The sequence below is a fragment of the Salarias fasciatus genome, chromosome 7 (genome assembly GCF_902148845.1).
Source record: "Salarias fasciatus chromosome 7, fSalaFa1.1, whole genome shotgun sequence".
Taxonomy (NCBI): Eukaryota; Metazoa; Chordata; class Actinopteri; order Blenniiformes; family Blenniidae; genus Salarias; species Salarias fasciatus.
In genome coordinates, this window is record NC_043751.1 from 22,611,320 (window position 1) to 22,636,755 (window position 25,436).

At 41.1% G+C, this 25,436-nt stretch overlaps 1 protein-coding gene across 2 annotated transcripts in view; it reads right to left on the bottom strand.

Moving 5' to 3' along the window:
- necab2 (N-terminal EF-hand calcium binding protein 2) overlaps positions 1-25,436 on the bottom strand; it is a 137,911-nt gene that overhangs the window by 67,386 nt on the left and 45,089 nt on the right. For both annotated transcript variants that reach the window (XM_030096063.1, XM_030096062.1), the window contains exons 3-5: positions 21,044-21,152; positions 17,094-17,119; positions 16,486-16,583 (exon numbers count right to left, since the gene is read on the bottom strand). In XM_030096063.1, coding sequence (XP_029951923.1) covers positions 16,486-16,583; positions 17,094-17,119; positions 21,044-21,152 — 233 coding nt within the window. The remainder of the gene's footprint in view (positions 1-16,485; positions 16,584-17,093; positions 17,120-21,043; positions 21,153-25,436) is intronic.

The window sequence follows — 25,436 nt, forward strand, 5'->3', positions numbered from 1 at the left end:
GGGGGACTCCGTCTTCGCTCGTTTAGAAGCGCTCAAGTAAGATTTAAGTTTCTTTTACCTGGTGGAGTCTGTGCTGGAGCTGTGGCAGTGCTAGAAGCCAGTCTTTTCTTACTTTCTGGAAGATCCTGCTCAGTTGTTGCTCACTAAGCATCTGGGGGACTAATGGCGGACAAAGCGAAACTGAACAAGCCGGAGCGCACATTACGTCATTCCTTTCAAATTCTCCCCAAAAAAACTCTGGTGGCCGGACCGGCACTGCAACTTTCAAGTGACAATTTAGCGCTGTTAGAGGTACTTGTAATGAATATGTCAGGGCACATTGTACACATCATTAAAAATGTGTAACATATTTATGGTGGAAAATAAGTACTTTTAAGGTTGTAAAACTCCTTAATGCACCTTTAAGAACAAGAGAATATGAATGGTATCGAACCCATGCTGAGTGTTGTATCAAGAGAGTGTAGCCAACTTCATTAAATTAATATCGTTAACATTAACGAGAAGAAAGATTCATGTTATAAACACGTTATTTCCAATTTCAATTACAAAAGAAGCTATTATTTTAATTTTTGGGGAATAAAACCTCCATCAAATGAAAATTAAGTGAATTGAGACTACAGGCACATTTCTTGTTTTTATTTTCTACAACTTTTTGCTGTGTTCTATGTTGATCTGTGTTCTGTTCACATTAGTCCGAACCCACCGGTGTTGTTTCTGTAATTAGTACATGTGTTACTAAGTGCTGTAGATTATGTTTAGCTCGTTAAAGTTGTTGTGTGTGTGGGGGGGGGGGGGGGGGGATTCTAATCAGCATGCTGTCCCAACAGATTTAATGTGAAGATTGATTCCACTTGCCAATTAGTGCTGTAAAATCCTACTGTGTGAGTGAGTATTGAAGCCATCATTAGGTACACGCAGTCCGGTTTCTGCTCATCTCACACACTGAACCTAATAATTAATGTGTGGAACATACACTGATTGGCAAAACTATTGAGCTAAACTAATGACATGTAGTTTGAAATGACTTTCTGTTACTTTTTCAGTGTTTTGAAAGTAGTTTTCCAAGATTGTCTGGCTGTTAGACACATTTTTGATAATCATACTCTGTTTTGTTAAACACCATAAAAGTCATGATCATAAATACACAGATACTGGGATTTGAGGTGTGTTTTTATCAGAAATTACTTAGTGGAATTGAAAAGAAAAGCAGATGAAAAGATCTGGAAACATCATGAGAATTTACTGTATCGTTTCTCGAATAATTATCAAAATGATATTAATTAAAGGTCCATGAGTCACCCAGAGTCACTTGAGAGTTAAAAGGTTAATGAGACTGGGAGAACAGATGGAGAAACCAAACTGCTTATATGGCTGGAAGAAGCAGTCTGAACTTTTTAGGGGTAAATTAGGAGCGACGAAAAGTAATGGAGCTCACGTGTTAATCCTTCACACTGCTCCGTGTGTGTGTGTGTGTGTGTGTGTGTGTGTGTGTGTGTGTGTGTGTGTGTGTGTGTGTGTGTGTGTGTGTGTGTGTGTGTGTGTGTGTTTGGAGGGGTGGGGGCTATATTTGGCCTCACTGGTCAGAGTGGCTGCTCAAAGTGCGGGAGTACTTAACAGCAGGCAGCAGATCTGAGTTCGTTTCTGAACAGAAGGCGAGTCCATGAAACAGACTTCAGAAATATCCAGACTCCTCAGATAGCACGCCAGCTTCATCGGCCCAGAGAGCGACGAGAGGAGAGGAGAGGAGAGGAGAGGAGAGAGCGGCAGGAGGTGAGGAAGACAGCGCAGAGCTGAAGGTGGGAGGAAGGGAGGAGAGAAGAAGGAGGCATAACACAAGAGGAAAACAAATGGGGCAATGAATGCAGCGAGGGGAAAACAGCAGATTTATGTTGAGCTTTTTGGGTTCGTTTGTGTGTTTTACTCCCTCGCTCTCTGAACTGTGTATAAAATCCCAAAGTGAAGCTTGTCTTTTCTCTCTCCTTTTCACTCAATTACTCATCCAGTGTGTGTCTCTCTGTTCCTGTTTCTTCACACTCTTACAGGCCTCTGCATTATTCATGCTTTGGGTGGAACCTCATCAGTCAGCGCACACACCCAGCTCACTACACAACACACACAATCATTCAAATCCAACTCAGTCAATCAGTTGCATATTTGTTGGATTTCTTTCTTTTTGAATAAATTGTACTTTCAGTCTCACTTGAGTAGGATTCTGAAGGAGAGACTTGGCTTATACTAAGTTACTTTGGGCTTAATGCTTCTTGTTCCCTTTACTTTTGACTGAAATATATTAAAACAGTCTTATTTTGCTCAGACAGAGGAATTTCCTCTTGAGGCTCTGCTTCCTCACTGTGTTTGACCAATCTAATGACGCCACATGGTCGTTGGACTTCACACAAACTAATAGGACAACGATTCATGAAAAAACACAAGTTGAAACGTACAGAAAAAAGGTTTCTGCCCAATGAAGTACAACATGGCAGCATCACATCTCCATCTGAGGGAATGTCTAGACTAGAGTTATCAATGTGTAAATTAATCTGGTTAGTATGCAAATCATGCAGATACTGTGTATAAAATTCATACACGCTGACTGCTCCACCTCCAGCTCACGTCAAAGCCGCTGTCCATGGTGCTGATGTGGAATGAATGAAGAAGCAGAGGCCGTTTCATCATGCTGCTGCTGCTGCTGTACAGTCTACAACATACATAACTACTCTGGCAACAGTAGAGCTAAATAGGACATCGGTGTCATGTAAGAGTTTAGAAATATATAAAGAGTTAAGAGGAGTTGGATAACATGACTCCTGAAGACGAGTGGTCTACATTTGCAAATAAGTCCGTTGCTGTCAAATAGTGAAAAACAAAAAAAACAATAACATGCGCTGAGAAATGCCTGCTGCTTGTGAGAACTTTTGAGAAAGGATTCCTGCAGATTTCCTGGTTAGCAGTAATGTAGCTTTCACTGCTCCATCACTAATATCTTGGCTAAAAGCTTCGCTGTGCTTCCTGTTCAGTTCTCGGTCTCACTGTAGAACAGTGAAACACAGTGAGAACAAATCAAAAACAGCACTTACATTTTTGAAAAATTGCAGTTAATGTTTTCTTTGGTATTTTTATGCTTTGCAGAGACATCTGGATTAGACCCTCCTTTCGGCCATGTTGACCTGGGGGCTGTTTGTTTGACCCCCTTGGTGTAGATGCAGTACACTGTCGTCCATAAGTTGTTGTTTCATTCAAACTTTTCATTTCTATATTCCACAGACCTCCAGCATCGTAGTGATAGTAATTCATTTAGAGGAAGATGCTCTAAGTAAACTGAAATCCAAACTCATCACAGCACCATCATAACTACTTCTTACCTTTTAGTTTTAGTAACCACCAGCTCCACTATAGTTAAATGAGTATCTACAACAGATGGTGAGTAAACAAGAGAAAAGCATCTTTTATTTATTCTATTTTGTTCAGTCAGTTAAAGTGTTGGTGTTTTATAACTGTTGCAAATGCAGTAGCAGCATGTTGTAAAAGAGCACTCTGCATACAGAGTCTTTACCTCCCATCCATAATGCTTTCATCCGACGGGAGTGACAGTGTTAGTGGTTCCTCTTTGGCTCGGTCGCACCTGAATGCACCACATCCGTCACATAAAAAAGTGTTCTGGAAAGTTTTAGTGGAGAGCCATGGTTCACTCAGGAGCTGAATGACGAAGGGAAACCATGTAATCAGTAATCATGATGGGGCTTTGAGAGATGTCTGACGTCCCTCTCCTCATCCGCCCACTGAGTTCGACCTCGAGTGACGCCTCCTACACTCCACTCCACTCGGCTCCTTCTTTGCTGCTTTCCCTCCTATTTCTCACCTCTCCTTTCCTCCTTGCAATCCTGCGAGAAATTATTTGTCTCACCTTGACTTTGCTCCATCACTTACCTCGTCCTTTCATTACCTGACTCTCTTCTCACTTCTTCAATAAGGGAGCATGCTGGATTCTACAGCCACCTATCTGGTTACAGGGGAAACGGTAACCGCGGCTACCAGGTGCCTGAAGCAGGAAGTTTCCCTTCTTGTTATCAGCGTCACTAAGTTATGCACATGTGAATGTGTAGTATGAGCATTTCTGTGCTGCAATGAGTTCAGGAATTTCCTGACCTCGGTGTGCTGTGCTGGTGTTGCAGTGCACTACAGGCTTCCAATACGATGGGATTTGTTGACAAGAAGCAGAAAAAAGAAAATATAGAAAGGATAATAATCATAATCTGTGTATTGTTTATTCAAATGAGACTAAGACCCCGTTCACACATCATTTTAACTGAAAAAGTGTAATTTTTGGGTTTTTGTTTCACGTTGGTAAGGCAATGTTTTGAAAACTATGTACGTTTACACAGAAATATCAGAAATGCTGAAAATGACATTTTCTTATGCGGGAACTTGTGGGTATTGTTGGCTGTTTTTGTAATAACACCACACACACACAGAGCACAATGCTCCATAAACATTCACAATGGGAGTCTGCAGACATTCGTATCGACAGACGACAAATCTGGATTGCTATTATGGGTGACTTAATTATAAAACTGCCCAGTCCCAGGGGAATATGAACTGGGAGTCATGCCACGCTGGAGACTGCCATTGTTGTTATTGTCTATCGACTTGCGCACGTGCAGAAGAACTATTAAGTACGGACGTGGCGAGCATGCACAGTAGCAGCACTTTCAAAAAGATCTTTCTCGCATCTTAAACAAAATGAAACCCTCATTTGCATAGTCATGTTCGCACTTGATGTCACACAGTGTTATTGGCTGATTACATACAAGGTATAATCAAGTATATCTTCTGCATACTTTTATTTGTTGGCTGCTCATTCAACGTTAAGAAGCGACTTACATATAAGAAGAATATACCACATGTGGCCAGTAGACGTCACTGTATGACAACAGAACACTGTCAAAGTACAATTCACAAATGGTTGTAGAACAGCAGCTGCTGGCCAACGCTGGCTGACAGTGCCGTTACGTTTAGGCACAGAAAAATAAATACAACTTATCCACCAGTACATTTCATATGTGTTTCTTCCTTATTGTGGCACATTTTATCACACTATAGTATTTGATTGAACATCTTTGGTCAATTAAGAGGCACCGGTTGGTTTGTTTTTGTGATGTAATAAGATACTAGAATAACCTGAGAAAAAATCATGCATGCACAGGGAGAACATGCAAACTCTGAAAAAAATGAATAATTTAATCATTCTAGAGATAATTATTTCAGAGATACTCAGGTACACTCCAACGCAAAACCTTCAATCAGCCGACCCATACTTTACATTACTCATCTTCTCAAGGTAATTAATTTGGTTTAATTTCACGTTTTAGAGAAGTGGATCCAGGACAGGAGCTAAACTAGGGTGGCTCTCTCGCTCTAATCGATCCAATAATTGGCAATTCAAAAGATCACATTCTATGTCTCATGACTAGTTATTAATGATAGCATTATTATTTATTCATGAGCTCATTGTGCTTGAAGTGTCTGATAACCTTTCTCTGTCTTCTCTTGGCTGGAAGGCCCCCTGTAGGAATCTCTCTCTCGCGTCTCAAAGTCAAACTTGCTCTCAGAGGACCGGGGCTTCAAGGATTTGGTGGCGAAACGCTCCACCGCTGCATTTTCCGGCATACTGTACTGCATATGCACGTCTCCATCCGAAACCTCCATTAAATCCTGATGAATAAATGATGAATGCTGCGCAAACCACCCCACCAAGAATCATATCTTGCCCCCTGACTGAGTCAGCTGGGATGTTTTACACACTTCATTATTTCATTCATTCAACCATCCTCACTTTGTGCCATGCCCCTGTTTCCTCGACCGCTCCCCCTTTGCCATGTTTCCTTCTCCTCTCTCCCCTGATGGTGCCCTTTCTCTCCTCCCTATTCTCCTCCGCATCAATCTTCCATGCCTCTTACTCTCCCCATCTTGTTCAGACGTTATTGTGTACCGACCAAAACGCCTTTTCTCCCTCCCCCGTGATCCGCTTCACCTTAATCTTCATGAAGAAAGGAGGGGATGAAGAGAATGAGGTGCAGGGAGGCGGTGATGGTTTAGAGGGGGTGGGAGAAGACAATAGAGCACAGATGAAAGAGGAGAAGATGAGAGAGGTGGAGGATATGGAGGAGGAGTCAGCTAAAAATGTCAGAGATGGGTCACTCACTGGCATGAAGCAATTTCCTGGACAGAATTTTTTTTATCTATTTTTTTTTTTTAGGACAGGTTTAACAAGATTTTAGCCAAAGAGAAACTGTGTGTGTGTGTGTGTGTGTTTGTATGTGTGTGTGTGTGTGTGTGTGTGTGCGCAGAGTTTTTTAAATGAGAGTGGTGGCTTGCTTTGTGAAAGTCTGCAGAAATGAAGTGCTAATGAGAGTGGCTCATTAGATACAGCATTTATACAGGCCAGGAGAGAACAGGAGGTTGAACGAATTCCCCTGCTTTTTTTTTTTTTTGTCACCTGCATCAGCTCTCATCTCACACTCACGCACTCACACACACACACACACACACACACACACACACACGGGAAGGGATGTTACCAATCTCCACCTGCTGGAGAGCCAATTAAAACTGTTTTCTGGAACCACTTCTGACTCTGATAGTGCCATAAAAGCTCCAGCAAAAAGAGAGAAAACAAGCGACATAGTTGAAAGAACAGTAGATTTGAGGCATTTCAACACATTTGAGTCATCCCAGCGGATTCTGTATTTGTTCGCTGTGTAAATTGTGGCGTTCAGAGATGTCACGGGGGAATACGAGCATGTAGGCAGACGTACAGCAGCAGCAGGAGGAGGAGGAGGAGGAGGAGGAAGAGGAGGAGGAGGCGGCGGTGGCTACTTTAGCAAAATCATTCTTGGCTAAACAAACTCGCTGTCAGCCTTTGCTGAGCAAAAGTTTTCTCCTAAACTTTCCCTGCCAACTTATTGTACTTGATGGAATTAATCTTTGGAATTGTTTATAAAAGGGGGAGCTGACTATGAGAAAGGAGAGTCTCCACGGGACCAGCAGTGAAAGTACGACCAGTCACACGGAGCGATGGTCCGCCGTCCGAGCACACGAGAGAAATCTGCTTACGAAGTCAAAACTACTCTCAAGTTGAATCTCTAGGGCCTAAGGAGCTGATTTGTTAACACTCACATCACCTCAATTCATATCCATGATAATTCCTCCTAGTATCCACCCATCATTGCATAGCAACTGTCACCATAGTAACCTGGAACATGTGTGGGATGATGTCATTGTGAGCGGTCTGATGTGGGCAAAAGTTAGCGAGTAGCACTGTTTTTTTTTTCATCACTGACATCATCATCATCATCATCATCATCATCATCAGGCTCAAGACCACCATGATCATTTTGGTCATTGATATAATCACCATCACCTTCATCATTATGTCCACCCACATTTCCACCAACACCGTCCTCATCCTCAATGTCAGCATAATCAGCTATCATTGCCAGCATAATGACCACCTCCATCCTGCTCTTTACCATAATCATCATGGTCAACATCGTGTCCATCAACTTCACTATCGATACCATCAACATCGCCGTCATAATCACTATCATCTTGATAATTACAATCGCTGTCATCATCAACGGCAATGTTGTCCTCAGTGTCATTGTCCTCTCCAGATCATCATTGTGTTAATTAAGATCACCATTATCACTTTCATCACCATGTCTCTCACTACTTACATCTTCATCATCATCAACACAACATCTTCATTATAAAAAGCATCATCACAGCCGTCATTCATTATCAGTGTGTTGATCACCATCATCATTCTCTTCTCCATCATTCTTCCTCATCATCTTCCCCCTCACAACCAGCACTGTGATCCTCACCATCATCATCATCATCATAAACATTAAATCGATACACACTCATCTGCTCCTGTACACCTCCTGTAAATGATTGTCAAGATTTTTCAGCTTCTTCCACACCTCCCCAAAAATCAAGCTACTTAAAGTAATTAAAAATGCTTTTTTGCTTTTTTGGCAATCAAGAAAATTGCACGGACTTCAGCACTGACACGGTAATTGTACAGTGAAGTGTTTTGTTCCACAACAGTTGTAACTTCCTCCTCTTCAGCACAACGCTTCCATGATGAACTATAAAAGTGAGAATTGTCCAGAATATTAATCCGAACTGCAGAACTGCACCATGAGTACTCACGCAGTACAAATGCTTATTTAGATGAAAAAAAAAAAAAAAACTTTATAAAAGTGGTGATGTTTCTAGACGCTTTTAGTTCATTAATGGGTGCAAAGAGCAAAAAAGTGAAGAGAAGCGGATTATACTGTAGACAGCGTATTCATTTGTAAATGCTGCACTTGATTAACTAGCTGGCATTATTTAACTAAAGAGTGCAGAAAATTGTCCCCAATTGGTCCTAATTGGTCCTGTCTCTGGACTTTTTTCTATGTATGTGATAACATTTGTATACTCTTAGAATAAATTCATCATTAGATAATTACACATTTGCATCATCTGCAGTGACGTATCGGTTCTGATCCTGCGCGTGGGACTTTGCACTTGTACTCATAGAAATACTCCAATAAATCACACCCAATACCTCCCCAACATCACCTGGCAACAACCTCCCAGCAGAGCAGCTAATAAGCTAAGCTGGCAGCAAGCTGAGCCATATGAGTGATGTGTTGGATTTTAAAGATAAATGAAGTGACGCAGGCTTTTAAAGACCTTTGACTGCATTGTTAAGTGCTCGTATCAGCATCAGCCTGTAAAACATTAGTAGATTTGCATCCCTAATGCCTTCCATCAATTAACTCTGCTCATTTATAAAGGGCACAAATTTGCTGATTTATACTGACATGGTTTCACACCAACATTGACATGCAGTGAATGGAAGTGCTAATAGGATGGAGCATGCTGTTGATTCATTTTTAGGATGCTCTAGTAATCTCACCATCTAAAGATAATCATGTCTTTGGAATAACCCCTCCGCTGCCTTTGTGTACAGGCCGGATAATTCCCATTAATACCTGTACTGATCTGATGTGGGGCCAGGGGTGATTAAAGTTTATTAATCACCGTTAATTACTTTGGGATCATCTCATTTTCAGGACCTCGTGAGCCTCTTAAGACTGGCAGCTCCCACTAATTGATACCTTGACAGTCAAAATAATGAATACTGCATGGAGTGGATGGAAATATCACATTTGCATGAGTTATTAGCGTTTTGGCCGTCCCACTGGGAGCAGGAACGGGAGGACGATGAGTGATGGTGACACACACGGAGTATCAGTATCCACCCAGCCTGTCCAGCTGCATCCTTCATAGCTATAGATTTCAAACTTTTTTTCCCCCCAAGAGGACGCACATTCACCCAGTATGATTCATACCCTAAAGCAACAAACCCGATCACATTGCCTACTGCAACACGTTTTTCCCAGAGAGTTGATGCTTTATTTACCACATCTTACACTGCAAAGCCTTGGCGAGCTCTGCTGTAAACTGACGGAGCCAGTAATGCTGGGGTATGAATCTCTGTTGAATAATCTGGAGATATATTTTATTTTTACTGCAAACCACCCTTTGGGTGCCAACCGAGCACTTGTGAAAGGGGAGAAAAAAAACTTTTGTACAGTCACCGGGTAACTGCAGAGTACAAAACCTGGCTTCCTATTCCTCCCCCCATTTTTAAGGCTTGTATTCATTGAGGTGGATGGAGAGCTAATCAATTCTCACTGGGCTCTAAAAGGCCAGGGCTCAGGCTACAGCCTTCTGCTCAGAGTAATATCACGCTCTGTCTTTTGGCTTCGCTCAGTCCGCCTACTCACATCTGCCCCAATATAGAGATTTTCTCCAATTTCATACGAGTATTGCCTGGAAACCTTAGTTTAAAAGGCATTTTATCATAAATCAGCCCACTGGAGGTTTCATTTGTTTCTAAATCAAGGTATCAGGACATATTCACAACCATAACATGCATATTGTGTTCCATATTTCATTTGTCAGTGCAACAGTGACGATGTCTCATAAACAATAGCGTGATTTGCTGCTGGTACATCTCCTAAAATCACCAAGTTTCACCAAATAGTTCAGCACATTTAGACGAGTAATTCAATTTATAACCACCAAATGATGTGTTGAGTCAATTAGAGACACATCTGGAGGATGAAAACACCAAAAGCTGAAGGTCTTGTTATTGCACTCTGGTGCTGTCAACATATTTAAGCAGGCATACTCAATTTAGCTGCTCTAACCAATCTGAAATATTGAAACTAGTAACAGAGAAGAGGGGTCAAAGAGATAAAACTCGGAGCCCCGCCCCCAAAAAGTACGAAGACAGAAGTGACGGCACACTGCTGCAATAAACATTTAACTATTCAGGTGGACGCTGGATTTTCAAGAATTTCTGAAAAAAACAAGAGTTGGTTACAATCCTCATAACAATGTGAACCCAAACACTTAATGCAAAATATCTGTTATTACTAGTTAGAACATTCAATGAAGAGGAATATTATTAAGATATTTAATAATATGCACTATGCAAGTGACGACTGAAGTGATCTCAATAAGATGAGAGCCTAATAATGTGTAGCTGTAGTCATATGGAGGGTATTTCTGCAAACATCACATAATGCCACAGGACAGAAGTGCTCACAAGACCCCCCGCTTTTTTTTTTTTTTTTAAGCTTTTTTCTTTTATATAACTGCCACATACTGGTCTGTTCTTTTACCAACAAGCACTTCAGTGTGTGCACTTCCGAGGCTTGAATAGAGACATATGGAGTTCTGCTGCCAGCTCAGTCACTTCACGTCTCTTATCCACTCAGACTTTTGCTGGAGAGCTGATAAGCTCCAGACTCCCATTAGAAACCAAAGAGTGTTGAGGCTCAAATCAATGGAAATGTAGCTGGAACTAAATGAATGCAAAGCTTTATGTGCATGTGTGGATTTATGCCGAACATCTCTCAATTCTTCCTACAGGTTTCTGACATTTTCAAGCAAACCAAAAGAGCAGAAATCACATTCTCATTCCTTTTCATTCACAGAATTTAAATCTGTTTTGCAACTATGTGGGTTTTTAGGAACTTCTACTCCCACCTGTGCACTATGGACAACACAGAAAAAAATGTTACATCTGTGTGGAAGATTTTTTTTTTCTTCTGCAGAACCAATTTCATATGCAAGGTTCAATTCAATTCAGCTTTATTTCTAAAGAGCCAAATACAACACAGTCATTTCTAAACGCAACAGTTCCACATGAGGAAGCAAAAGTGACGATGGAAAGGAAAAACTCCTTTTTAAAAGGAAGAAACCTTTGCAGAACCAGGCTCAGAGGCGGCAGCTTTCTGGTGGTTGGGGAGTAGAAAGAGAGAAAATTAGAGGACAGACAGATGTGCTCATATATTTAATGTGCAATATATGCTTCATAGGAATAAGGAGGTGGAGGTGGACATGTAAATGTAGAAAAAATCAACTATTATAATTGACCAAAGAATCTCAGATTAGAGAATCTATTCTATTTCTATTATTTGAAAAAAGCATACGTACTGCGAACTACCATAAAAGAAACAAGAAGAAGCACCAAATGCTCTATTGTTGCTTTTCAATAAATCAATCATTCCTATTAGGCAGCACTATAACTCTTGTAGTTTATTACAAGACATGCTTTCATTTATTTCAGGTTACATGCTAGTTTATTTTTCAGTTTTTTTCCCCCCCCTGTTCATGTTGTTTCCTCCTCTTCTTTGAATTGTCTTGTTTCTGTAATGCCGATTATAAATAAAGTGGACTCTTGTTGCCCTTCCAATACACTGTGACCTGAACAAATGTCAAAGGCTTTTAATTTAATAGTTTCATCCTTTGATACTTTGTTATTCATTCACATGGGTTATATTTATTTGCATTTCATTTATCTCATTGTAGAGTAAAAATATCTTAACTTCATCCATGAGATCATCTCAAGTTGATTAACGTTAGATTGGATTTGTCCCCAATTTAGTATTAAAGATTTTTTTCCAGTTGTGCTTCCAAATTAAGCGCAAATGCTGCTCGATAAGCTTTCTTTTTTTTTCCTAGATTAAAAACCCATTTTCATTTACTGTCGATACAAGTGACACAACATGGGCTTTCTACCATTTTAAAAATTCAGCTCAATGCCTCACTAATAAGAAATAATAATGAGAGAAAAAGTACTTCATACCAATAAGGACAAAAAAAAAATTATCCAGTATCTTATCTCCAATGTCGTATCCTCCAAATGACTATCCATCCATCCTACAAGCCTAAATGACCCACAGCTGTGGGGGCTGCAGCCTTTCTCAGCTGACACAGGGTGAAAGGCAGCTCACACACCTAGATGAGCTGCCAGTCTGCCATGGGACAAACACACACAAAGTCACTCAAATATCCCCGCACACACATTCACACCAGCCTAAGATACTTTGTAGAGTTCTGAGGTAATAAAGCCCCTTCAATAACTATACAGTTCTAGCAACATCTGAGGAGTTAATGGTTTTAGGAGCACTGGAACAATCTTTCTTGTGTCAGCATCACTGAATCAATGTGAAAGAAACATTATTCTCACTAGTTCACCACAGTTATACAAGAATGAGAGCTTAAAAGTGGCAGTTTGCGCATACCAGCACATTCCAGCAAATATATTGCAAATAAAAGTCATGGGGAGCCAGCTGAGAAAATGTCTGCCACCACAATAAGAGCACAGCAAATTTTCCAGTGTTGAATTAACTCTTAAAGTGTTAAGAGTGGTCTCATATATACACTGTTGTAGTGTTAAATGTAAGTGTTAAAATATACACTTTAAAGTGTTCATTCTAAGAATTAACACTGTATAGAGTTAAATAGGAACACTGTTCAACAGAGGGGAATATTAATATAACTCTACAGAGTGTCAGCATTAGAAAATTAACACTGGTCAGTGTTGAGATTTTAACACTACAAAAGTGTATATATGAGACCACTCTTTAACACTTTCAGAGTTAATTCAACACTGGAAAATTTGCTGTATCGCTGCTTGAGGCTGAACTGGTTTGCACCACTTTTTCAAACATGATAAAGCAGACATAAACAAAAGAGGCATTTTCAGACATAGTAGATCACATTGCATGTTGTACTATTAATCAATTAGCTTGAAGTCCTCCCAATATTTTCTGCAATATGGGATAAACAACAGGTATTTCATATTCATGACGTAAAACACCCTTAATAGACAGTGTGTGATATTTGTGTGTGTATGTTAAATGAGATCCTCAGTGCATCCCATTAGATCAACTTCCACATCTGTGTGCTCAACATCATGCCTGTCCCTGTTTTTATACATGCAACCCTTTTCTGGTTACAGCCTTTTGATGCTATTTACTTCATTTTAATTTTCACTTTTGACAGAAAACTGAAAAATGCCTAACCTGAGTAAAAATAATGAAAAAGGTAGTGGAAATATAAAGAGGACAATTAGAATTACAGGACAAACAGCCTCCAAACTGTATTTCTAACAGAATACTTTGGCCACCAATTTTTATCTACTTATCTCCTTCGGTAAGCCTGCTGCAGCTTTGCCGTTTGAAAGAATGCACACACACACAAAGAGTTCAATATTTGATGCGTCAGCAGTGTGTGAGCTTCTCCTCAGCGATCTGACCGCTTGAGCCGGACAACTCCCAACGCAGCACTGTGGGAAGCTCCTTTCCACTGCCTGAAAAAAGACAATATAATGGTATCATGGTGCGCGCGTGTACGTGTCTGTGTGTGTGTGTGAAAGTGTGTGTGTTTTAGAGGGAAACTGACAGTGTGAATAGGAATGAGAAGAAGGGAGAGCACTCGCGATACAGCAGCGGAACAAGAGAGACATTCGCCTGATTGATTAAACAATGGCTGCTCATTAGAGGGAAACTATCCTCGGGTTGTGTGAAGGAGGGAGGGAGTGAGTGTGTGTGCACACATATGTGCTTGTGCGTGTGTGTGTGTGTGTGTGTGTGCGCTACTGAATGGCCTGCAGCTGAAAGAAAGATAAAGACGGAGCTGGTGGATAGAGATATAGACACACACACACACACACACACACACACAGTTGAAGGACTCAGGAACACGGCTATAAAAGCATGGCTGTGAACCAGCTGCTATATATAACACGTGGGAAAACTGGGGTAACACATTACTGCTCCTCCAACTGCCTCACACACATTTATATGCGCTCACACACACAATCCGAAGCAGCGGGTCGAGCAGCCAGAGGCTCTGTACAGGAGCGGAAACTTGACATACCATTATTTTTGCCTTACTCTACAAAGACGCACACATACACACACACATACACACACACAGCTGCTGAGGCACACATATGCCATCCAACAAACATGTACACACATCATTACATCTGATCTATGGGAGCGGACTGAATATGCAATGTGTTGCCGTATGTGTGGAGAGAGTCAAGTACGAACAACACTGCTTCCACTCATGCGGGGAAAAACACACGCGTCAGTGTGGACAGGCTGTCAGGGACTGCAGTCTAATAGAGCCAAACAGAAATATGACGCTGATTCTTCTGCCAGCGGCATTTTTAGCATGTCTGCTGTTTTCCCGGCAACAATACAGCTGGAAAAGGCTTCCCGGTGCTTTCACCCTTGGCATTCGACAATTGCACAAACGGTCGCCACTGAGAGAACAATGGGTTGTAACACAGTAATTGTGCTAGCTTCTCGTTTGAACCCATTAAGCCCTGGAATGGTGTTTATGTGCAGCTACCTTTAAAAGCAGGTGTGACTTGAACAGGTTGTAGATAAAGTTCTAGAAAGGTTCAGGAGCCTCAAACAGCACAATTTACTCTCAACAGGGCCGGAAATGTACATTTATAGAGGTAGAAATGACATATACTGACAAAATTGAAGTTTTCACTTTGTTTTAGTGCAAAAAAACCCCGAACAAACCCTAAAAATGTATACATTCAATGCATTCTTTACAAAGTAGCAGAAATTCCTCAGGAAAATATGTGCGAGCTGAACGTGCCAGATTGAGACCTATCTCTTGTCAGAAGACTGGATTCCTGCAGCCTTCAATGCACCTTTTCTCAAACTAACCCTGAAGGTATGGCTTTGATGCTAATGCTATTTTGCAAACAACAGGGTTGCTATCTCTCACTGCTGAATTATTGATATCTAGGCTGTTAGCATTGCTGTCATCCGCTCTTCAGTTCTTGGTGTTGGTGCTGCATTGATATGGTCACTTTTTTTTTTTTTTTTTTAATCTGATTGAATTCAGTGAGATTACAGGGACTAGATTTACATGTATACTGATTAAAGTGATTAAACTGGTGCATTGGAGTATCGTCGGAATCAGTCGGTGTACCAGTGTCATAAAGCTTTAACTCCGAGAGTGATGTGCAAACCAATGTGCCGATTACATGGAATTACATTAGATCTCCTCAGATCCAATACTCCCAATCAGACAGTGGATCAATGTGGTAATGGCGAATACCGTGAGGCTGGCTCCAGGAGCACATGGATTTTTACAAGGAATTTCATTACGTCTGCTCAGATCCAATACTTTCATTCAGTGGAAATCTAATCACAGAAGTGTTGGGTGGATTACTAATGATCCTCATGATCGCACCTATTCTTGCATTGTGGTCTTTAACTAATAGAAGAAATTACGAACCGCAAGTACTTCAAATGAAAAATGAACTTAATGCACGTAATGCATTTTATTCTGTAACTGTTACTTTGCAAAGTCTGCTTGGTGAACCAGCATGGTAATGAGTGATTAGTTTTATAAAAGCAGAAGTGGGATTAAGATAGGTGGAGAAGATAAATTGATTTCCTACAATGTTAAGCTTATTTGTGATGACTGATATAACAAAAAAAAGACTTCTTTTAAATTTAAAGCAATGTAGAGTAAAGTGTGCAAAACTGCTTCTGAATTGATAGTTATTAAAAGACTAGTTTTTTTCTAATTCTTCCATTTAAATTGCATCTATTGATATAATTTCCTTCGGTGATGGACTGAAAAAAGTACAAGATGTTCTCTGCCTTTCATTCTTTGAGCTGGGATCAAAGCGCTGGAGGAAATTCTAGTCTGGATAAAATGGACAACATGACGTAGACGGCTATTTTTCTGTATTTCTTGGACTGATATGTTCATTCACGGTGTGAATTCTTTATCTCGGTGCAGGACAGAATGGAACAGCGTTCATAGATGCGCACATACTGAAAAGATTGGCATCGATTAACTCTAACAATGGCACCAGGAACACAACGCTACTGGAGTAACTGGACCTCTGTGTTAAAGTCACACCAGTCATGCGAAGAAATGAGGGATATTACAGCTAGAAAGATGAAAAACTGGTATTAAAAAAGGGGCATTCATCATTTTTTGCACGTGGACAGCTCCAAGTCCTTTCAAGAATCTAAAATATCTGACTGACAGATTTGCACTGACGCAGATACGCACTCTTACCTTTTTGGTGAAGTCCATGGCTTTGAGGATGGAAAGGTTGAGTGTTTCCAATGAGGCCAGAACTCCCTCGTAGTCCCCCATGTGCTTGGCGAAGTAATCTGTCACACACACACACACACACACTCAGATGAATTAACAGCAAAATACTTTTGCAGTCAAAGAAACATAAAGTGGCTGAATTACTATCTCCTATATACAAATATAAAACTAATTTCATTTCAACACAGAGGCACTTTTTAATAATAGATAAGAAAGGAAATGAGGGCAGAGGCAGGCAGGAAAGCGTCTGTGTGTATTTGTGTCGATGTGCGTGCATGTGTGTGTGTGTGTGTGTGTGTGTGTGTGTGTGTGTGTGTGTGTGTGTGTGTGTGTGTGTGTGTTGTCACACTAACCCACAAGGACAGATGTAAACTGTGAAAATGAAAGGTAATATTTTGGGGAATCAACAAATTTCCAGACGAAGACATGTTTTCTGGTCAGGCTGTGGTTAGCGTGAGAAGTTCAGAGTGAAGGTTAGCTAGGCAAGGCTTAGTTAGTAGTAATGAAGGAAATTGTGTGTGTGTGTGTGTGTGTGTGTGTGTGTGTGTGTGAGTGTGTAGCCTACTTACCGCACAGTTCCTTAGTGTCAACATTACTATCACAGGATAGCAGAGGAGCAGCAGCAGGAGACAAACAAAGGGCCGGGAAGGACGAAAGGAAAGTGGGAAGGAAAGGGTTGAGAAGACCAGGGTCAGAAACAGTGGAGAAGTTTTTTTTGTGCATGCAGTAAGGCACAAATGCGCACACACACACACAGACACACACATATCGTCAGAGTTTGGGAGGCATCGAACGATCTAACAAGAACCTCTGACAGGCGTCTGAATCAATCCACTGCCATCATTCATGCTCTGCTCGCTGTGTGGGGACTCATTTGGCAGCAAATTCTTCAGCGGTGTAAAGGAGACTTTCCCTGCTTGACTGATCAGGAGAGAAAGAGGAGAAGAAGTGAGGAGAGGCGGACTGAGAAGGAGAGACAAAGGGAGGGATGGAGGGAAAGGAGGAAGGAAGGCTGATGCAGCCAAAAGAGGGGTGACATGTAAGTAATGATGAGAGAACTGTGAGGGGACCGGAGGAGGAGGAGACGGGCAGAATCACTCCATCTGTCCGTCGTCACACTGGGAAGCCGAACTACCAAGTTTTGTTCATTAATTCAGCACAAAAAAAAAAAAAAAAAATACTGAAAATATCCGCTCAGAACCGTCCACTTTGTTTATCCTCCTTAGACGGCCTGATCTAATTAAGGCACGTTTTAATTTGTTAAGCGTTTTGTGCGCTGGGGGTCTGCCAGAACGAATCCAGATCTTTTACTGTGACAGATGGCTTTTAAAAAACATCCATTAAAATTCAGTTTTTCCTTTCCAAGATTAAACGTGATCTAGTGTTCGCTAAAAGCATGAGTGGGTTCAGCAGAATTTAAGATATATGTGTGCATAAAGAGTGTGTAAAACTGCTCCACACTCAGCAGATTGTTTAAAATCCCAATGCAGGTTCAAGATAAGGGAGGAAAAAGGTAATTATGCAGTTTTACAGTCTGTTTACAGTTTCATGAAGCACCTCAAAACCTACTTTTACGACCGTGTTCTTTTCTGTGTTTTGCTTCGCTGTGATGTTTTAATCCATGTTTCAGCTTCTCATTATCTTTTCTGTAGAAACGGACAATTCAAAACATTATAATGTAAATGCTAAACTTTTATAAAACCAATACAATGCTTTCACTTTGAACGTATTATGGATCCTGATGATATAGGACCCTAAAAGTTAAGATGAAGATTTTAAAATGAGGTGTAAAATTTACTGGCCACCAATAAAGAAAAGCTGAGACTGGAGAAATGTGAGACTTTTTTTGGTGCCAGGATCCGTCTAAGACATATTCTGCCTCCACTCATAGTCGGCCAGGACTGGCTCAAGTCCCAATTGACCGTAAGCTAGTTAAGAAATTTACAAAACATAAGTGGATGGATAGATTAGATCAATATTGAGTGTGTTTATCCAGTTATATGTTTTAATTTCCACTGGAATGCCACCAAAATTAAAGCAATGAGACTGAGTGCAATCTATTTTTTTCCAAAACATCCAATCAAAGACGTTCAAGCAATTTAAAAGTGCTTTTCACAATAATCAAGACTGACCGGCCCTGAAACTTCAAATTAAAATGTTAACGTTGTGCATAATGCTTGATTAAAAATGCCAGCTTCTGCTTTTGAAACTGCATTTGAGTCCCTTTGCATTAGCCGAGCTGTCAGCAGTGAGCTGCATCAGTTAGTTAGCGGGAGGAAACACAATAACTTAGAAGTAATTACTTGCAAAACTTCCAACATGCAGTCCAGAGTAGATCGCTCATAGAAAAGGAAGTGAGCATCTATGTAATGCTGCTGGATTGTGTTTCCTCTTGGGCCGCAGAGCATTACAGCAGCTGTATCACTTTTGTATCTCGAGGAACAAGCGTTAATGTGCAAAAGCAAAAATATCATTTGTTTGATTACTTGCATTTATTTTAATCAGAAATATTACCACTGTGAGGAACTACTACTACTTCAAAACCATCTTTTCAGCAATTGTCAACATTTGTTAATACTGGATGAGCCAAATACGTGCAAAGTTAAGTGCAAATGTGTTTATTGTGCATGAATTAAACAGCAGTGACTGCACATTGAGATTTTTTGCTGATAATCCTTGTTTTGCACAGAGAACTCCCATCAAACAGACGGCGAGAAGCAGGAGGAAGATCTGAAGCCCGAGGAGGCCGACGGAGAGGAGTGAGTGGCAGATGGAGAAAGGATGAGGAGAGAGCAGCGATGGGCTGAGTGATAACAGGATGAAAGCAAGAGGAGCAAGACGGAAAGCTCTGAGAGACGGCCTGCGAGGGGAGCGCCACTGAAAGAAGAGGAGGGAGGGGGAGCGGAGAGTGGCAGACGGATGAGCGGAGCCAGCGCAGCGCTGCATCTCTGCCGGCTTCAGCCCTCCCCTCCATCCATCAACTTCCTGTTACTCGCAGGAAAAGCCCACACTCCGGTTTTCTCCCTCTGCTCGGACCAGTCAATAACCTTATCTGCTGTCACATGACGGCGAGGAGGCCTGGCACGCGGCTGTCAGGCCTACTTAACTCTAATGAGTAGAAACTTCTCTGACTGCATTCGCTGCATTAAAAAAAATGATTTACAAAGCGGGACCAGCTACAAGAAGGGGGGGCTTCATTACTGACGTCACCGACACGGCAGCGGCTGCAAGGTCCACTTACTGCACTGATTTAAAAAAGCATTAAAAAATAAATAGTTCTGAGCCTGGTGGGGGGATTTATATATCACAGCTAATTCAATTCTACTACATCTATAAAAGGTCAGCTTTTGTTCTGCTCGGTTTCATTTTATTTGAGAGCCCGCAGGAGTCGGAGGTTGTGTAAATTAACCGAGTCCAAGCTTTTTGATTACTCAGATCCCACAGTGTCAGCACACCTCTGCGGGCTGCAGGGAGGATGAGCTGATTGGTTGGTTATTAAGGGTCAATACAGGGATTTAATGAGATCAATCAGAACATGATGTCCAAAGGAGGGACGGGTGAGGAGAGATTAAAAATGCAGTCCGGTTCAGTTTAATCAAGCATACTCTCCAATAAAGTGGTTATTAGGTTTAGGAAATCTGTTGAAACTTTCCAAGTGGCCACAGTCAGTCCAGCACTGTCAGGAGCTGCGGATTGATGACATTAAAATCTTTAAGAGGTATTGACACAACCTGAATGACCTTCTTACCTTCTATATCTAATCTGAGATTATAAAACACCTAAATTCAATTCAAATTCTTGAAATTAAGATTTGAATATCAGACAAACTTCACTGGAAAACAAACAAACACTGATAAACAGCCCACAAGCATGGAAAACATTCATTTTGGTGGTTTTTTTTTCTTTTCCATGCACTCTAGTACTGAAGCCCATTGAAGAAAAGTTCAATTCACTTAGAAATTTAAAACTGCTATTTTATCTGTACTTGTTTGAGTTGATACAACGAAAAGGCAGTTTTGAATAAAAGCAACTTAACGACTTGAGTTAGGTGAGGTGCTTTCCGAGGATTGGTGGGATGGTAGAAGGTCATTTTGCTGCACTGGCAGCAGCTTTCACTCTTCTAATCCAAAAAATCAGCTTCTAAGGTGTAGAGGACTGAATGTGAATATGTGTTCAAGCAGTTAGAAATACAAACATGCGGAGCTGCTGTGTTGCAGAGTCCTGACTTCATAAAACAGTTTGTTGTGGTGGTGCAAAAAGAACATGGAGAAAAAACTTTCCATCCTTTTATTTTCTTTTTTGCTATTGAGAAACTGTCTGACCAGGGAGGGAAAATATATGAGGCTATAAATCAGAAAAAAAGTCTGTTTATCACCAGAATGAACAAAAACAGGAGTCACTTCAAAGTTAACACCTGAACATGCACACATGCAGATTTATTTTACAGTGTCATTTAATTCCTGCATGCTGCAGGAACACACACACGCGCGCACTCCGGAAGCGGTGTTGCAGTGCTGACCTGGTGTTATCAGAGTCGATGGTGTGAAACAGCTTCTCCAGCTCCTCCTCGTTCAGCGTGCCGTCGGAGAAGAAGGCCTGGAACTCGTCCAGAGACAGCTTCCCGTCATCTGCAGGACAGACGGAGACACACATCACTATGAGAGAGACACCGTCACAGGATGAATCCATCACAGACCTCTGAACGTTAGCGCCTGACAATTAACAAGTATCTCACAGTGTGATTATGAGGACCTGTCAGATGAAATAACCGCGCGGAGTGCACCTGTCTGCTGCTTTAAAAGCAGATGAAAGGGAATCGGGTGACAGTGCAGGTCATTATGGAAGCCTGCTCTGGCTCTGCACCAATGTAAATGCTTTTAGTCCGCTCCAGAAAACACCAGCATTTTAATATTGTCAGGATTACATTTTACCAGAGACAATTATTGTTGTGAAAGCAAAAAGTTGTATAAGTTTGCTAAATGTAAATTGAATGCTTCTTCTTTCAAAGTGAGACCGAAAAGTGCTACAGCTCTGGAAATTGCTGGACAATTTTTGCAACTATTGAAGATAGTGATTACCGCCAAGATGAAGTCCAGCTGAGTTTAATCATTTGCTTTTTTTTCCCTGTGAGGTTATTTATACCTTAAATACTATGTCTGCCAGATGTCAACACAACAACCACCAAGTCGCACAAGTCATCGTCTTCCAAGAAACCTCATGTTTACATTATATTCCTCTCATTCCAAAGGTTTCAATAAAGTGCTTCAGTGCTTTTGAGGTCATGTTAAGAATATAGAGGTTTATGAAAGAGATAGTAAATGTGCTCCATCAATGATTTGAAGCTTCAGCAGTGGTGAAAAGAGGTTTCTGAGAGGCACTTTTACACAAAAACATTTGATGTTACAACTTCCCTCAAAACCTGAAAAGCTTCAAAATGAGGAAACGCTGTTCAAGAAAGTCCCATGTGTCTTAGCTTGGCATTTTACTTTTCATAGCTTGCAGTGTCTCTATTATCACCCTTGTTCATGCAGAGTGCTCAGTGCTTTATTGTTAAAAAAATGGACAGACGGGCGAGAAAAAGCTTTAAAACCTTATCTCCGACAAGCAGGTGGGCATGATCTTTGTTCGGCTGATAAAAATCTGTAAAAGTCAAAGCACTCCTCGCCTGGACTGACACAGAGAGACCAACTCTTTATCTCTTTTCCAGCTGTAACAGGGTCCACTTCAGCCTCTTTTATCAGATCTGCAGCATGAACTAAAATACAACCAAGATGATCCGTACGCACTGAAGTTTCCAACTCTCTTCCGAACTCTGCTAATGCCCATATATAATTCACAACAAGTTCAATACCCCATTGCTTCGCTGTGGCGCGTTCTCATCCTCACAAACGTGCACGCTCATGCACGCACACCGGCTCAGTGCAATAGCTGCCTTCGGTGCCTTCTCAAGCTGCTGTGAAATCAATCCTGCATGCACTTCAGTCTGCTACAAACCTTTAGCCGAATCCCTGCTGTTTGCCTGTGTTGCACTTCGGTAAGGACACAATGGCGATTATGTTTCTAAACCCCAAGGCCTTTCGGGAGCGTGCTGATAACCGGCATGCTCAGGAAGCCATACTGGATTTCTCATCTTCTTTGTGTCATATCCAGAAAAAAAATAAATAAAAAAATACTGCTTAAAGTATTGGTTTGAATTTTTCAGTGTAAAGCTGAACACTTGACACTTTGGCTGTTTCATTATCTGAGTGAGGAGCCTGAGAAACTTTAATTATCATAGACAATTTGATGTCTTTTAAGAAGCTTTTGTCTGATTTTTCAATGATGTGCAAAACTCTAGAAAGCAAGATCTTAACATGTATTTAATAGCAGGACTATCCACGGCTGAAAAATGGACGCATGCCTGGTGAATTAGACTCCACTGTTGGTCACATTCTCCTGGTGGTTCAACATCTTCCCAAAAACTCTACATATTTCAAGTGAAAGCAGAAAACATCTGGAGCGTTTTTTGGTGTCTGTTTACATGGCATCGGTGCTCGGAGTCACTGAAAATGCAACTTTTAGAAAATGCTCTAAATCCGTCTTCATGTAGGCGGAGGAAAACATTCAGTGTTTCGACTCCCAGTCCATATTATCTTGGGACTTGGCAGCTTTATAGCTGACAGTCAACTGTAATATCAGTCTGACTTTGTTGTCTGTACATACAAAGACTTGCATGCTCACTATTGTTATAGTTTACAGTGTATTTTCTGCTGTGCACAGAAACAACAGCTCCCACTGGTGGCCCGACCTGCTAAACACAATGTTTTCAGAGTGACTGCGATTTTCTATTAAATGTTTTGTGTTTTCAAAACGTTCCTGAAATGGAAAAAAAAGAATAAGAAAACGAGCAGGAGCTATGCGTTTTCACTTGAAATGTCGTTATGCAAATGAAACCTTTAAAATACAGTTTGGGTTTAATGGAGATTTTAACCACCAACACTGGGACTGGTAGATGACCTATTTGAGTCTTAAAGTCTGTTTTCAATCTGACTGGATTTACCAAGTCAGTTACCATTATTGACTTAGTTTGGATCAATGAGTCCATCTTCACCCAAATCTAACCTCAGGAGGTCTTTATCCATGGACATGTGATATTACAGCTGATAGGTGCAGTGGACATTTCTCATTATACTGATCACTCTAATGTAACCCTATAACTCAATTCACACAGCTACAATGTCGACATGCACACATGATAACATCGTCCTGAGCGTGGCCTACTTATGGGGCTGGAGCCATCAGGAGGTGGATTAATGGAGTCAAATGTTGCCGTGGCATTTATACAGATGGGTATAAAAGAAGAGATGGAGAATGTGGATTTGGTCCTTGTTTTTATTTTATTTTTATTTTTACATTCATGTAAACCTCCAACCATCATTTGGGTGTGGAAGCTGAGGAAGCTGAGATCCTTCTACGTGTGGAGCAAGATGTTGGAGATGTTCTACCAGTCTGTGGTGGCCAGTATACTCTTCTTTGCTGTGGTTTGCTTGGGGAGCAGCATTGGAGCCAAACTGATCAGGAAAGCTGGCTCCGTGATTGGCTGCAGACTGTTATCCATCATGGAGAACCCCGACCACCCTCTCCACCACACACTGGACAGACAGCGGAGCTCCTTCTCTAACAGACTGCTACAGCTCCGCTGTCACAAGGACAGATACAGGAAATCATTCCTGCCACAGTCCATCACTCTGTACAACAACTCTCACCTGGCCGACGGAGGAAACTCACACCGGTGTGCTGCATAGGTCCATTTCTCTGGATAGCACTCTTATCCTAATATCCTAATAATATTTATTATCCTGGCATTCCTTATTTTTCTTTATACTCTACTGGGGAAGCAGTGTGGCGAGGATTTTTGGATGATTTCTTGATATGTTTCTGTTTTATATTTTCAGTTGGTCAGTGTCCAGTTCTTGCTGACAGTTATACTGAATGCACACATTTTTGAGAAAACAAAATGTTTGCTCCTCGTTCATCTGGGACCGCTCAAAACCGAACTGCACAAACCACACCAGAGTTCACTCTCTCCACAAACACACTCTTCAACATACTTCAACATCAATGCGATACAGTGGGAGCCCGAACCAATGGAAGACACCTTCTCTTGCTCAAATCGTGTGGGAGTTGCAGAGATACTGTTTTTGTAGAGTGTGTTATACGTCCCTACTGTACAGTGCCTCTGTTATGTGTCAGTATTGTACAAACAAACAGCCCTACACCCCCTTTCCTTCAGGCAGGATGAGGAACCAAACACTGGGAGCTACAAAATCCAAATTCCTTTCACCTTACAATATTCTGCATCTTGATCTAAACTACAGGAACACAACTATAGAAAAACATTCGATTTGTGATAAAATGTGATAAATAGACAGTGTCGGGCATGCAAATTTAAAGAAGTAATTGGTTATATTTACTTTTTACTTCTTCAAAAAAGCAACTGAGTTAGTAGCTGAGTTCCAATATTTTGAAAGTAACTAATTACTAGGTGAAGAAACTATTGCATTACTTTTAAACTAATGTTTGAATATGTTAAAGAATTGGCAACCCCTGATTGTTGATTTCACTATAACAATTTATTTACAACCATACAGGAAAGAATCCCATTTTTCCTTTTTCTATTTATTCCAGCGTTCGTGTGCTACGGTGCAGCAGGGAGTGCTGCTTTCTCATGGAATTGAGTCTGTTCTCTATCTGACTTGCTGGCCCTATGCTCGACTGTCTGTCCCACCACATGATGCAGAGCTGGATATCAAATATTAATCCCCCCGCCCTCAAAGAGTTGTTTGTCCTTGAGTGTGGCTGACTGGATGCAGCGGGTCGAGCGATGGGACCGCCGCAGAACACTGGGAGACCTCAGGGACAAACAAGAGCAC